We start from the raw sequence: 15,712 nt of genomic DNA on the forward strand, positions 1-15,712 counted from the left end.
ACAGCAGGCTGATCAATATTACCTATAACCTTTCAAATGGTCATAGAACTCTTCATGGTAAGAGCTCCATGCACAATGCCACATCTTTTTCTTCAGTTGTTTAGAACCAATCACTAATATACCCAATCAGAGCCTCACTTTTCTCTTTTCTACAATAAAAGGATTAGGGTTGTATTATTTTATATGATGGGTAAATGGGTCACTGGTTAAAATAATTGGGTGCAGAGTCTATGTGGAGCCTACGTGGCCAATTTTTTAGTCCAAGTCACACTTCCATCCAAAAAAGGGCAAATATAACAAGTATCCTAACAGGGAGGGCAAATTTGATCCCAAACTTTGACGGAGGGCAAATTTAAACTATAAATCATATTTGGAGGGTAAATTTGACCCTTTTCCCTTTTTAATATGTGCCTCATACAACTGACATTAATTGTGTGAGGCTCCTTTTAGTGAGATAAAAAAGTGGACTTAAAATACGTGGACCCAAAAGTATAAGATGTGGGTCTACCTTTTTGTCTCACAAAAAAAGCCTCACACAACTAATGTCAGATGTGTGAGACACATAATAAAGCTTTTCAGTAATATCTAGAAAATTTGTCACAGTAACACACGCAAGGTTATAACACAGAAGATTGATCTTTTCAAAGTCATATTTTTTTTTAACAACAAGGTCACCCAATTCTCACTATATCACATCACAAATCACTCAGTTAATATTTAGGCAACAAAATATGACATGACATTTAATTTATCCACATGAACTTTTTTTCCTGAGTCCACATGGCAATAAGACCCGAATCGAGCTAAACCAATAACCCAAATTAACCCTTATTAACCTTATTCTCTCTAAATTAAAATAGAGTTTAACTCTCTTTCGAAAAATAATTGACCCGTCATTTTATTAAAATTGTGTCATCTTCTTTTTCCTTCTCTTAGGCAAAGTCCATAAGGATTTTCTTAACGACATTAAGTAAATGTAGTTCCTGAAGTCTGGTCATTCCTTTTGTCCCATAAATCGTACTCCTAACACCACTACAAGAAAATGCTCACTTTGTGACGGTTTATTTATGGGGGTCATAAAAAACCCCCGCTATACATTTAATTTGTGGCGTTTGTGCCAACCCCCACAAAAATAGTTCGTTTTGTGGCGGTTAAGTGTGGGGGTTGTGAAAGACCCCCATTATACAATCAATTTGTGGCGTTTGATGCAACCTCCCCAAAATTGTTCTTGTGGTGATGGTTTTTTTGGGGAGGTTTTTGATAACCTCCACCAATACACCAAATTTCAGCTGTTTGAGAAATTGTCTTATTTGATTAATTGATGCGTACTTACTATTGAATCTAATTACCTACTGTAGTTAGCTAATTAATGCAATTTATATTAAATTCTATCACTTACAGTTTGTCTTTCTTTTTTCCTCACATTCTTCTGCTGCAAAAAGAAGATTCAAAGATAGAGGTCTTCCATAGCAATAGGCAGCTCAATTTTACAAATGTTCACTAAAATTTCGAATCAGTTGAATCCAAGAGCATGGGATATGAGAAAAACAGTTGAAAAAGAGAGACAACATTATATTGGTTGAAGCGATTTCAAGATGGATTTGTCATATAGCTTCGAGGAAATGATTTTACACTTACCCATAGTGTTTGTTCCCATTTTTATTTTAGATTTAGACCTCTAAATCATGGAATTGAATGTAGAAACTGGGAATTATGGGTCTAAGCCCTGAAAACACTAGATTAATGATTTAAGCATCGTAACAGAGTCGAATTATATCTAATTATAGATTTGAATTCATAGGGTTATAGTAACCGGGATGTAATTTATTTTTAGTTTGGTCATGTGATTAGGGTTGACTTTGATTTTGACCGAGACTTTAATTATGAAATTAAGTTCAATAGCTTTGTATAATATCTGTAAACCCTCGTCACTGCCTTTTTTTGGGACGGTTGATAATACTTACTGACTAGTGAGTACTTGGTGGTGTACTTATACTGAACTTTTGCACCCAGGGTTTAGCTATGGATATGGGATGTTATGGAGTTCAAGAGAGAGCTATAGGGATCTACCAACGTTTCGATGTTGAGTTGTCAGTATGCGGGATAACGAGCGGAGCCACCTCGCATGTATTTAGCTAGGCTCAACTAAGCTAACGGTCCAAGTTTGACTCGGCCGATTTTGTTGAAGCCTGGTTCGGTTAAGCTTGGTTGGCTCGCTTTAGTCATGTGATGACTACTTTACAAATAAAACTCATCCATTAAACTTAATTAAGTTAGCAATATTGAGTTTAAGATTTTCTATTTTTTGTAAAATTAATTCGATGTAGTTAAATTTGTTACACATCCTTATTTTAGATTATTTTATGGGTGATACAAAATGTAATTAAAATTTTAAATTTAGGAATTAGAAGTTTAAGTAAATTTAATATTATATTTTTTTTACATTTTCTGTTGCTTTAATTTTTATTTCGTTTGCCTGAAAATTACTATTTTATGTTCAATATTAATTGAACCTCATTTGAATTTGAGTTTCAATTTAAACTATTAATGTATATAATTCATTCATACTTGAACGCAATTACTGATAATAGCTTTTTGTTCATGTATTTTATAAAAAAAGTGTCTTATTTTTTGTTTGGAGGCAAATCCCAAATCTTTTTACCCCAAAAAAATAGAAATCCAAATATCAAATCTTCCCTCCAAAGTTTTAAAATCCCCAAATAACAATCCCACCTTCCCACGACCTAAAACACCCCAATCCCATATTCCCTTCCCAACCTAGTTCCTTTCCTATTAATGACTTCATGGGTAGTTTGCCCGCTGGCCTCCCCTCTCCCTTTCTTATCTTACTCTCACATTTCATTTGGAATATCAGGAGTGTCATATGTCTATATTGATTTTTCTGGTTGACGTTTTCTTTTGTAGGCTTTAAGTGGATTCGGAATTCCAACACAGATGCCATTGATTTAGATGCTTCTTGGTACGTTATGTTTGTGCCTTAAGATTGTTTTAAAAAGGCCAATTAAATTCTTGAATTTTACCCCAGTTATTTTTGGGTCTGCTTTAGGAATCAGTATGCTAAAAAGACCATTTGGGTTCAATCTCCTTAAGCTTTAAGCTACTCGTATTTCATCAACTTCTCTTTGTCAAGCTCAAAGTTTGATATGAACTTGCTTTTAGGTAATTGAATTTGGTATTTTTTTATCAATAAACATATCAGTATGTATTTATTTGACTAATCACATTTTTTTTTCTCCACTATTTCAGACTAGTTGTGCGGAAAGTGAGCTTAAGTGCTTCACCTTGAATTAAAGAAGATCATTGCGTGGAATCAACTCGAATCACCGAGCAAATGCTTAGCATTAGTACTTTTTTTTATTTGATGTGGGACTGTTTTAGATTCTTACGAATTTAAAGTTGTAATGTACAACTCATTATACATGAATTTGTGCTCTACTATTTTAGTTTGACATGAGTTTAAATTTGCAATATTGTTATTGTGAATATGTTTATTGAATTTCTTTCACATCAAATGTCTTCTTTAGTAAAATTATTATACGTGTGATTATACGGGCCCAATGTAATTTGAATCCTAATTTTTTTTTTTTAAAGAAAAATTAACAATTTGTGGGGGTTCTAAGCCACCAAAATTTAATTCTCTATAAATATTGGCATAATGCTGTGACATTTATGAATCTCCACTAATTTAATATTTTAAAACATTGAGATTATATTGTGGAGGTTACAAACCATTGCTATCTGCCATTAAAAACCACCACAAATTAAAATTTTATTTTGTGGCGGTCGTCGTGGAGGTTTGAAAAAATAGCCACAAATAAACTCGTGGCGAAGGTAACTGTGGCGTTTTTTGAAACCGCCGCAATTCAATTTGTGGCGGTCGAAAAAGGCCTCAAATTGACAAAATAACCCCCAAAAATTAAGCCTTTTCTTGTAGCGACATATATTGGTAGCACTAATAATTAATCAGAATAGGAGCATTCTATTTGATTTATTTTGCAAGCTGTAACGTATTTAATCAGGCTATTAAACCTTAAGAATACAAAGACTTGATTGATGCTGGCACATATTATTATTCTAAAAATAAAGTAAGATCAAATTCCATTGAGAGTTATCGATTGATAAACAACTAAAGCTATATCAAATTAAGAAGCTGGAAATACCACTTGAATTATGCTAGATTGATTTGCTATAAAGAAGCTGAAAATATCACCTGATAAACAATAAGTGTTAATTTGGGCTATGGGTTTGGGTCAGTTCGAGTCTTATTGCCATGTGGATTGAGGAAAAAGAAGTTCGTGTGAACTAAATTAAATGTTATGTCATATTTTGTTGGCAAAATATTCATTAAATAACTTTTGATCTGATATAGGAAAAGTTGATTGATCTTGTTGTTAAAAAAAAAAAAAAAACTTTGGGAGATCATTATCCATAGTTGGGTGACATTCTGTGTTACTAGCTCTAATACACAACTTTTATTCTAACATTTAACATATTATCAATTTAAATAAAACACACTGACAAATATAAAAAATTTAACCATGGTAAACTTTAACCTAATCTAATAGGTAGTTAATTTATTTTCTCGATTATCATATCAAATTTTCCAATGAAGAATTTTATGTTGTTATATACCAGTTTACTTGATTGGATAACAAACTTACTGCTATACATTATTAACGTACCAAATTTAAACTCAATGTATATGATAAAGTCTATGTTTGTCATTATCAAAATCCTACTGAAAATATGAAACGCTAACACGCCTAGGGAAAAGGATTTATTAATTTATTTAATATAAACATCATTATTGCATCTAGAAGCTATAGGAAGTGTTAAAATATATCCTCAAGAAGCACATTAGTCAAAGGATTCACCAACTTCGATTACCTATAATTGTTGCTTTCACTACTTTTCAAACACTAGTTTCTATGAAACCGCATGGCCAACTACTCTTTTACTATAATTTAGTTTCCAATAATTTTGAATATCGTTTATATATGAAAATGTTCACAAAAACATTTTTGTTTAGAATTCAAATCAAAAGACGTGTCTAATTGCTATTCGAGTTAACACTAATAGTTGCAATTTAAGCATAAGATTCAAATTTACTTACAATCCTTCAGGTGGGGGAACCTGAGATTAAAAAAATTCAAAACTAATATACAGAAGTTTCGATATTATACGTTTACTCTATTTACCTATCATAATTTTGAGATGAAAAGAATTCAATTGAACTCTTTTCTTATTTTTAGCTCTGTCATTGCATCTTTGCGATCTTGTTTTCTCTTCTGTTTTCTATTCAAGACTCTATTCACATTTTTAAGAAAATAGAAAAACAAATGAATTGTATATATGGCGAGAGACTCTCAGCTAAGTCCCATTGACAAATTTGTTTTCTTATGAAAGAATATAAGTATTTATTTGTCTTTTCAATGTACTAAAAATTGTATATCTGTCACCAGTAAACACAACTTGATGGGCTTAAAATGACGAAACAAGGAAGAATCATATTCTGACTAACCACTTGTTCTTTGACACAGAAAGTCTTTGTTCAATTAAAGATTCATTAATCATTTTTTAACTAACCATTTATTCGTTGACACATAAATGGGGCCTTCTCATTTAACCTCTCTTATTCCTGACCCTCTTGACTTCATTACAAATGTGGATAAATAAATTAATGAGAGCCCGTTTGGATTAGCTAGAAAAAAACGACTTTTAAGCATAAGTAGTTAAAATATTTTTTAAATGCTAAAAGTTATTTTATAAATAAGTAATTATGTGTTTGGATAAAAATGCTTAAAAGGTTTTTAGAAGTAAGGGTATTATTGAAATTAATAGAAAATATAAGGGATAAAAGGGTAAAGTTGTTGATCAAACCAAAAAGGCTTCTAAGCAAAAAAAAAAAAAAAAGTTGAGGTTGAGCAATTTCTTGATTTTGGCTTATTTTAAGCACTTTTTAACTTAATTTAAGTTGTTTTCTATTATATCAAACATTCAAATAAGTTAAAAATGGCTTATAAGCTGGTTTGACCAACTTATAAGCCAATCCAAACGGGCTCTAAATTTGATGTCAAATTCATACATGAGCAGCTTTCCAAATTGCATACTGATAACAATAGCAAATATTGAAATTAGAGCGCAAATCATAATAATTGTACATATATTGATTATCCTAAAGATTTAACACTCCTGTAAGTTTCAGTTATTGGGAAAAAATTTGACGAACAATTTTCTTTGGGAAGACACCCTTTTACATTGTTTTGATAAAATTCAATATGTATAAAAAATATTAATATTTTTAACATTGATATGTTTATTTATAATGTATGTATATTATATAATAGAGATAGACCGACATAACTTGAAAATAAACATCAAATTGAGATGGGAAGTAAAGTCCATTCACTTTCGCAACTCCAAGACAAAACTAAACACTATAAACTCAGTTGTAAAATAATTGATATTGCTCATACAACATTCTGTAAGCATCATTAGTTGTATGTTAAAGACAACAATTTGTGAAAACACTTTTGAAATAAATTTTTGAACTTGAAGAGAAAACTACGTGTGGATTACAATAAAGGCTTCAATAAACAAATTCAGATTAGAGTTTTGGAGAAATATCTGAAAATCTAAACTATTAATAATAAAATCAAAGAATATTTTTCTTTTTCTTTAATTTATATTGTTCCTTAACGTTGGAAAACAGGAGAACTCGTGAGTGGACTTAAAGATCTTATGTCTGCTCCCATATCTCTTTCCACGGTAGACTTTGTAACTCAAACTCCTCATTAAATGACTAAACTACCCTCCACCAAACTCAATTATTCCCACCGTTACAACAAACAAGATTCCTAAGAGTGGACCAAGTCTACAAGGTTAGGACAGTAAATTCAGTTATTTTGGCAGCTTTTAGCAGATGTTAGGACAAACTTCACTACAACTATCCTATACTCTGAGGTCTACACTGAATTTCTCAAAAGAAGTACAAATTCTCTGAACTTTTCAATGTTTCCTAAGAGCCAAAATCTTTTCTTCACCTAAGCAAAAGTTAGCAAAAATCATCACCATGATTTCACAGAAAGTTCTCATTTTACTTCTCATCTCAATTTGTTTTGCATTTGGGGTCAGTTCTGTTCCAAATGCTAGTACAAAAATAGCAAAATCAAGAATGCAACATGTAAACATGACCCATGTAGCTGAACCCACTAAAGAGTCTTTTTCAGCTGGAATAAAGTTGGGATCTTTGAAAGGAAGCATAAAGTTGGAATCTTTGAACAAATCTAGAGTTGTGTTAAGTGGAAATACCACTATTTTGAGTGAAAACAACACATTTGAAATGGGTTTTTTCAAAACCAATGATGAAACGAAATGGTATTTGGGGATTTGGTTTGCTTCAATTCCAACACCTAATTATGTGTGGGTTGCTAATCGTGAAAGACCCATCAAGAATCCATCTTTAGCTACTTTAGAGATTACTGAGGATGGAAAATTAGTCTTAAAGGAAGATTCAAGAACCATTATATGGGAAACTAGCAACTTGGAGAAAGCTAGTGATGTAAAGCTATTGGAGCTAGGAAATTTGGTTCTTGTTTCTAATGAAGGTGTTTTGGTATGGCAAAGCTTTGATTTTCCTACAGATACATGGTTGCCTGGAATGAACTTGACTGCTACAAAATGGCTAACATCTTGGAAAAGTACCAATGACCCATCACCTGGAAGGTACTCTTTAAGGCTGCAAACAACAACCTATGGTGAGATTGTTCTTTTTTACAATGGTACTTATCCATATTGGTCCACTGGGAATTGGAGTGAAAATGCATTTGTTGGTGTACCAGAAATGACTGTTCCTTACATTTACAATTTCCATTTTATAGCACCTTTTACCCCTATGGCATCATTTGGATACACTGAAGTGCCATCAGAGACTGGAATTCCACCTCCTTTAACTAGGTTCATGGTGGATTTCAATGGACAGATTAAACAGTTCACTTGGATCCAACAGGCACAAAGTTGGAGCATGTTCTGGTCACAGCCAGAGAATATGTGCAGTACTTATGGTTTGTGTGGGAATTTAGGGTTCTGTAATAGTAAGTCATTGAATCCATGTAAGTGTTTGCCAGGGTTTAGTCCTTTGGATGATGATTCATGGGATGCAGGGGATTTTTCGGGTGGCTGTCGGCGCGAGAGTAATGAAATTTGTAGCAAAAATGATGGATTTGAGGAGGTTGGAATGGTTCGATATGATGGAGCAAGGGTAGTTTCAATTACTGGAACTAGAAGTGAATGTGAGAAAAAATGTTTAGGCAATTGTTCTTGTATTGGTTTGTATCACAATGAGAGGACTAATTCGTGCAAGAATTTATATGGGTCATTGCTCAATCTTAGAAATCTTACTTCTGATGGAACTATTGAGGATAAGCTATATGTAAGAGTTCAGGGAGGAGGGCATACTCAAAAGAAGCAGATTCAAGTCAGATTAATTGTGATTGAAATGATCTGTGGATTTCTGGTAATTTTGTCTGTTGGAATTGGGACTTTCTTGATATTCAGGAGGAGAAGAATAAGGAAGAAGAAAAAAGATGAGGAAGATGTATTTCCTATAATGAATTTGAAGGTGTTTTCGTACAAAGAGCTTAATGCTGCAACAAAGGGATTTTCAGAGAAGCTTGGTCATGGTGGTTTTGGAACTGTGTTCCTAGGGGAACTATCGGATTCTTCCCTCGTAGCTGTGAAGAGACTTGAAAGACCTGGTGGTGGTGAAAAGGAATTTCGCGCGGAGGTATGCACAATAGGAAACATTCAGCATGTTAATTTAGTGAGGTTGAGGGGATTTTGCTCTGAAAATTCTCATAGGCTTTTGGTTTATGAGTACATGTCAAAGGGTCCTCTTAGCGCATATTTAAGGCGAGACAGTCAGAATTTAAGTTGGGATGTTAGATTCCGAATTGCTATTGGGACAGCAAGAGGTATCGCTTATTTACACGAAGAGTGTCGCAATTGTATAATACACTGCGACATTAAACCAGAAAACATTCTGCTAGATGAAGATTTTTCAGCAAAGGTTTCTGATTTTGGACTTGCAAAGCTCCTCGGAAGGGACTTTAGTAGAGTGTTGGCAACCATGAGGGGTACCTGGGGCTATGTTGCACCCGAGTGGATCTCTGGATTGGCTATCACAACTAAAGCTGATGTATATAGCTATGGCATGACATTATTGGAACTAATAGGTGGTCGACGAAATGTAGAGGCACCACCTTCAGCTAGAGGTGAAGAGGGCCGCGGAACAGAGGAGAAGTGGTTTTTCCCACCATGGGCAGCACGCAAGATAATCGAAGGAAACGTTGCAGCTGTCATCGATGAAAGACTATGTGGAACGTACAATGCCACTGAGGCGGAACGTTTGGGATTGATTGCGATTTGGTGCATTCAGGACGACGAATCAATGAGGCCTTCCATGGGAATGGTGGTGAAAATGTTGGAAGGAGTAGTTGAGGTGACAATGCCTTCACCTCCGAAGCTGCTCCAAGCATTAGTATCGGGAGAATCATTTCATGGGGTAGGAGTTGATTCGGGTAAGGGGACATCATCACGAGATGGAGGTTTCAGCTCGGGTTATAATCCACAACATTAGATGTATTCCAGGGACTCTCAAGCTTCAGTTTAGGTCTGCTTCTCAACTGGTGCAAGTTGATTTTCCCAAGCTTCACCGAATGTAGAGTTTCTTTGTCTTCACGAAATCCTATACTGAGAATTAGTAGGAAAATGCTCATCATGGGATTTTGTGTAATGTATTCATGAATGTAGAGAATCTTTCCATGGCAACTTAGCTCTAGTCTTCAACTTTTTTTTGTCAAGTGCAAAGAACTAAAGCAGAACAGAACAAATTATCACTTTGCAGAAATGTATGATTGGATCAACGAAATTTATGGCGGCAAGCTTTAGTCAGAGGCGTAAAACTTTTTTAACCAAAGTAATATATATTTTTATTTAAAGTTATTCATAGCTGTATATACCCTTATCTTTTAATCAACTTTTTCTAACTTTCTTTTCAATTGACGATATAAATCCATTTAATATATCTTTGCTAGAGATTAGATAAGTAAGTACCTTTGATTTATCATCTCAAACGACTTGCTTTTTGGTGTATAAATCAATCAAACGTACTAAGGAGAAAATAGCGGATTCAGGAAATTGAGTTAAGTTGAAATTGAACTGTTATAAATAGGAAAATGAAAGTATGATATGTGGAGGAGTATTAATCAAAACAAAAAGGGAAGGTAAATGCACCCATTAATAAAAGATAAAAATTTACCTTAATTTGCTTACTCATTCGTACAAATTCAACAAATAACATAAAATTCAAAGACCTTTTATGAATACTCCAATAATTACATAAATATATTCGAATAATGCTTATTTAGCCTTGGAAGGAAATATATACCCTTCTCCTCCGTATACTCCGCTAGAATTAAGCTTGAAAAAGATTAAGAAATTACTCTTTAACTAATTTGATGGGAGAACTAATTTTATCTATTTAGCAATGTGTAAAAAGCAGTCGAAAAAAAAAAAAAAAAAAAAAAAGACTAAAAAGTTTGATTTACTTAACTGGCTGATTACAACAATAACAACTAACCACTTGTCAATGCTTTCCACTTTTGTAGCTAAAGCATATAACAGAAATTGAATCAAGAACGATCATATACTCTCACACAACAAACAAGAGAAAAAAGAGAATGCTTTCCTAACTTTGTCAACTTAGTAACAAAATTTTCCGAAGATAAAAGGACAAAGTGCTTACAAAGAGTGCAAAAATTGAGGGGGATAAAGAAAATGGTCAAAAGAGAGCAGAGGGAGGAAACTCTGCACTCTCACCAAAAAAGAAGTTTGTGACCTTGGAAATGGAGACACCTGGCGAAGCAGGCGGGGAGACGCCAATGTATGGCGGCTCCTCCATGGAGCCGACTGAGCTACACTCGGCTCCATCAGCCATGCTGGCGGATTATCCGCCAATACAAGGCTTTCAAGATTTGAAAAACTTGGTTGGCTTGGAATCTAGCAAGTTATGGACAATTGCAGGTCCCATAGCATTTAATATTCTGTGTAATTATGGGATTAATTCTTTCACAAGTATATTTGTTGGACATATTGGAGATGTAGAGCTCTCTGCCGTTGCTATTTCTTTATCGGTGATAGCAAATTTCTCATTCGGCTTCTTGGTTAGGTTCTTTTTTGTTCCTCCTCATTCTAAAAATTCTGTTCTTTAATATTCTTTCTATTCATGCCATATTTCAACAAATGTAATTTTGGCTTCCTATGTAAAATGTATATAGAAAATGTAGAGAACTTCTGGTGCTAGAGGAAGTACCTTTGTTTTATCCTATAGTGCAATTTTGGACGGAGACGGGATTAAACGGAGTAACATGGACATCGAGTATTCATATAGCCAACCCTAACTTGCTTGGAATAGAAACGTAGTTGTTGTTGTCGTCGTATGTTGGTTTTTGTTAGCCTCTTTGATGAGACTTATGACTATAGATCACAACTAATATAGTATGCAACAGAACCAGGATTATATTATTAAATTTAAAATGATACAAAATCTCTAAAAGGTTCTATACTGTGGGAATTCATGTATTGTGCATAATGTGAAATAAGCATGTTTTATGTTAGCTTTCCAATTTATTTTATTGTTTGATGGATTATCAGTTAGGCATGGGTAGTGCACTGGAGACACTATGTGGACAAGCATTTGGTGCAGGCCAAGTAGAAATGCTAGGAGTTTACTTGCAAAGGTCATGGATAATCCTTACTGCTTCTTGCTTCTGCATAATGCCACTCTACATATTCTCCACACCAATACTAAAGCTACTAGGCCAAAGAGATGACATAGCAGAGTTGGCTGGAAAATTTTCTATACAAATCATACCTCAAATGTTCTCCCTCGCAATCAACTTCCCGACCCAAAAATTCTTGCAAGCACAAAGCAATGTTGCGATCCTAGCATGGGTCGGTTTCATGGCTTTGGTCATGCATATCGGGGTGCTCTTTCTTTTTATCAGAGTTTTCCGATGGGGCGTTACTGGTGCTGCTGCAGCCTATGATGTTTCTGCATGGGTTATTTCTCTGGCCCAAGTAGTTTATATTGTTGGCTGGTGTAAAGATAGTTGGAAGGGGTTGTCTTGGTTGGCCTTAAAGGAACTTTGGCCATTTGTGAAGCTTTCTGTTGCATCAGCAGTTATGATTTGCTTGGAGATTTGGTATTTTATGACCATCATTGTTCTAACTGGTCATCTCGAGAATCCTGTCATTGCTGTTGGATCTCTTTCTATTTGGTACAATCTTGCAAAATATGCACTTACCCTTCTTTATAATGTGTTCACAGTTGTTCTGTTTCAAGCTTAGAGTTCTTTTTTTCCTTCATTGTTTCAGTATGAACCTTAATGGATGGGAAGGCATGTTGTTCATTGGAATTAATGCAGCAATTAGGTACTATACAAGTTTTTCTTTTACCCTCTATTGCAATTAGGATTGAAACCTGATAACGTAAGAAGGTTGGATATTGTCAGTGCACAGAAGTTATACTCTTCCGATTAGTGTAACTGTTTTTTTTCATTTTTTTGATTTTTCAGTGTTCGCGTTTCCAACGAGCTTGGATCGGGCCACCCTAGGGCTGCAAAGTATTCAGTATTTATCACAGTGGCTGAATCTCTGATAATTGGGATATTTTGCATGGTACTAATCATATTAACAAAGGACCATTTTGCATTGCTTTTCACAAGCAGTGAAAAAATGCAAAAAGCTGTTTCTAAGTTGGCATATCTTCTTGCTGTGACCATGCTGCTAAATAGTGTCCAGCCAGTTATATCAGGTACCAAAACATGTTGTTTCTTACTTAAACAATAAAAAGTAATGGTTCTTGACTAATTGGTACAAACTCAAAGAATAAATTAGATTGCTTCTAATTTTGAAGGTGTTGCTGTTGGAGGAGGATGGCAAGCACTAGTGGCATACATTAATCTGGCTTGCTACTACGTCATTGGCCTCCCACTTGGATTCTTCCTAGGCTATAAAACAAGGTTGGGGGTTCAGGTAACAACACAAATCTTTCTACAGAGTAGTGCTAATGTTTTATTTTGAGTTTAAGTTTCAGCACCGAGGGGAACCTTGCAGCAACGGTAAAAAAGTCTCCGTGTGACCTATAGGTCACCGCTTAGAGTTGTGGAATCAGTGTTTGGCCGGAATAATTTTTCACTTTATTTGAAAATCAATGTTAGGCCATGAAAATTCTAGATTCAACTTGAAGTTGCATTTCAAATTTGGAAAACAGCTTATAACATCTTTTCCAACTCACATTTCACTTTTGAAGTTATATTTCAAATTTGAAAAGTACATTTAAGCATGAATATTGTTCCCAATACTCTTTGCGAAAAGTATAACCAAACACAACCCCATCTTAAACTCCAACTCCATAAATTCCAAATAAAGTGAAAAAATATATGAAATCTAAGACCAAACGCCTACTTAGTACACCAGACTGCCTTTTTTTGAAGTATGAATCTTTTACTCCGTTAAGTTTACGTCATAACATGTAGTTCTTCATAGCAAATCTGATAGTTGATATGATAAGAGGAAAAAATCAAGATGATCTGATAACATAAAAGATAGAATAATGTCCTAGTTAAATAGCCACAATACTGAAAAATTCTTTTACATTGTCTGTCTATATATACAACCGTAAAATCCTTATAATTCTTTTTTGTAGGGAATATGGATGGGCATGATTTTTGGAACTTTTCTGCAAACTATAATTCTTTGTATTATCGTATACAAAACCAATTGGAACGACGAGGTAATTATTTGTTTCAGTAAGATTGTAATTCCATTTTCTAGTAGTAATTTTTTTTTTCTTGGCAAATTTGAAGTAGGGAGTCATTGGCTTTTACTAGCCAGTAAATAACAAAGCCATTTTGCTTTATAATTTCAGGTGGCACAAGCATCAGAGAGAATGAGAAAATGGAGTGGGATATCTGATGAATCAGACGCTAAATAAAATTCATATCAAATTTTGGACGATGATATAGATTGACATGAGAAGTCATGTTCATACTACTGAAGTCGAGAAAAGGCCATAAATAGTCCCTTATCTAGGGAAATGTTTAAAATTCCCCTTTAATTATCTGTTTCCCATCGTTTTTAGTCCTTTAACTATTCAAAAACTTATCAAATTTAGTCTCCGTCTATTTTTTATACAAATAACGTGCAAACTCATAAACCTCCGTGAGATTAATGTTAAACCATTCCTCAAACCTGTCTCTCTCTCTCTCTCCCTGCTTTTTTTTCCTCAAGTTCCTCTTGTTAAAAAAAGAAAAACGAAAAAAAAGAGCATTCTGGCACTGGTGTCGCTCTCGAGTCTCTGAAATTCGAAAAGACAAACTCAGGCACACAATTTCTGTAACCATTCTTCTCAAACACTACTAAAAAACTGACGGAAAAAAAACCGACGGAAAATTTTACGCAAAAATGAGCGAAAAATATAATTATTTTTTATATTATTTTCTAAAATAAACCGATGGAGTCCGTCGGTTTTTTTTAAATTTTTTTATAAAAAAAACCGACAAACTCCGTCGGTTTTAGAGTGAAAAAACAGTATAAATTAAATCAATATAAGTATATGAACAAAGAATATCAGTGGTCTAGTGGTAAAGCCCTTTAATGCCAAGGAACATACCCGGGTTCTATTCCAAGTTCCTACATTTCATTAAAAAAAACTGACGGGAGTCCGTTGGTTTTTTTTTTTTTACAAAACCGACGGACTCCGTCGGTTTTAAGCGATGCAGTCCATCGGTTACGAAAAGCGAGAGAGAACTTGAGGAAAAAAGTTGAGGTTGAAGAACAAACTTGAGGGAAAAGAAGTTTGGGAGAGAGAGAGAGACAGTTTGAGGAATAGTTTAACATTAATCTCAAGTATGTTTATACGTTTGTACGTTGTTTGATAAAAATAGACGGAGACCAAATTTGATAAGTTTTTAAATAGTTAAAGGATTAAACCGAGGAACAGTGTTTAAGCATGACTATTTTAAACCTATTACATAGATGTTTGACTATTTATAGCCTTTTCTCTACAGAAGTCTATACAATTTTTTTTAAAAATTATTCGTGTTAGATATCAGTGTCAATTTTAACTTTCTTTTTCTCGCTAGGTCTGTACATGAAAAAGTTAATGTAAAGCTAGATCTATTTTCACTTATTGCTTTTTTACAAAAAACAAAAATTGAGGGTGAGCTATCTTGATTTACATAAAACTTTCCTATTCTGAGACAATTCAAAATGTTTATTACTCCCTCCGGTTCATTTGAAATATCGTTTTAATGAAATAAGTTTGGACAACAAAAATGTTAGTTTTAAAAAATCAAGAGGTAAAAAATCAAGAGGACATTAATATATAGCTCTTTTTCTTTTATCCTTGCTTCAATAAATGATGGTACAATTTTTTAAAGTCTTTCTGTATTGTTTACATTTATATTTATACTAGATTAAAAAGGGTAATTTAGTCAAATAACACTTAAGATTAATGTTGTTAAATGATTGTTTTAAGGGGTGTGCCACGTAGTTTTAGTACTTATATTATTTTCTTGTCAAAATTTTATTTTTACATTAATTTTAGGATTTTATCACTAATAGGCTA

General features: G+C 33.8%; 2 protein-coding genes across 2 annotated transcripts; both read left to right on the top strand.

Annotated features, from left to right (window-relative positions):
- Positions 1–6,808: 6,808 nt before the first annotated feature.
- On the top strand, positions 6,809–11,868 carry LOC132063891 (G-type lectin S-receptor-like serine/threonine-protein kinase SD2-2). Its single transcript, XM_059456632.1, has 2 exons — positions 6,809–9,691; positions 11,734–11,868. The coding sequence occupies exon 1, from the start codon at positions 7,094–7,096 to the stop codon at positions 9,656–9,658; it is 2,565 nt and encodes an 854-aa protein (XP_059312615.1). The 5' UTR covers positions 6,809–7,093; the 3' UTR covers positions 9,659–9,691; positions 11,734–11,868.
- LOC132063892 (protein DETOXIFICATION 34) lies at positions 10,734–15,274 on the top strand. The gene is made up of 8 exons (XM_059456633.1): positions 10,734–11,243; positions 11,734–12,359; positions 12,457–12,513; positions 12,657–12,895; positions 12,998–13,116; positions 13,790–13,876; positions 14,012–14,126; positions 15,139–15,274. Exons 1-7 carry the CDS (start codon positions 10,926–10,928, stop codon positions 14,075–14,077), a joined length of 1,512 nt encoding a protein of 503 aa, XP_059312616.1. The 5' UTR covers positions 10,734–10,925; the 3' UTR covers positions 14,078–14,126; positions 15,139–15,274.
- The last annotated feature ends 438 nt before the right edge of the window (positions 15,275–15,712 follow it).

Source organism: Lycium ferocissimum, chromosome 7 (assembly GCF_029784015.1).
Source record: "Lycium ferocissimum isolate CSIRO_LF1 chromosome 7, AGI_CSIRO_Lferr_CH_V1, whole genome shotgun sequence".
Taxonomy (NCBI): Eukaryota; Viridiplantae; Streptophyta; class Magnoliopsida; order Solanales; family Solanaceae; genus Lycium; species Lycium ferocissimum.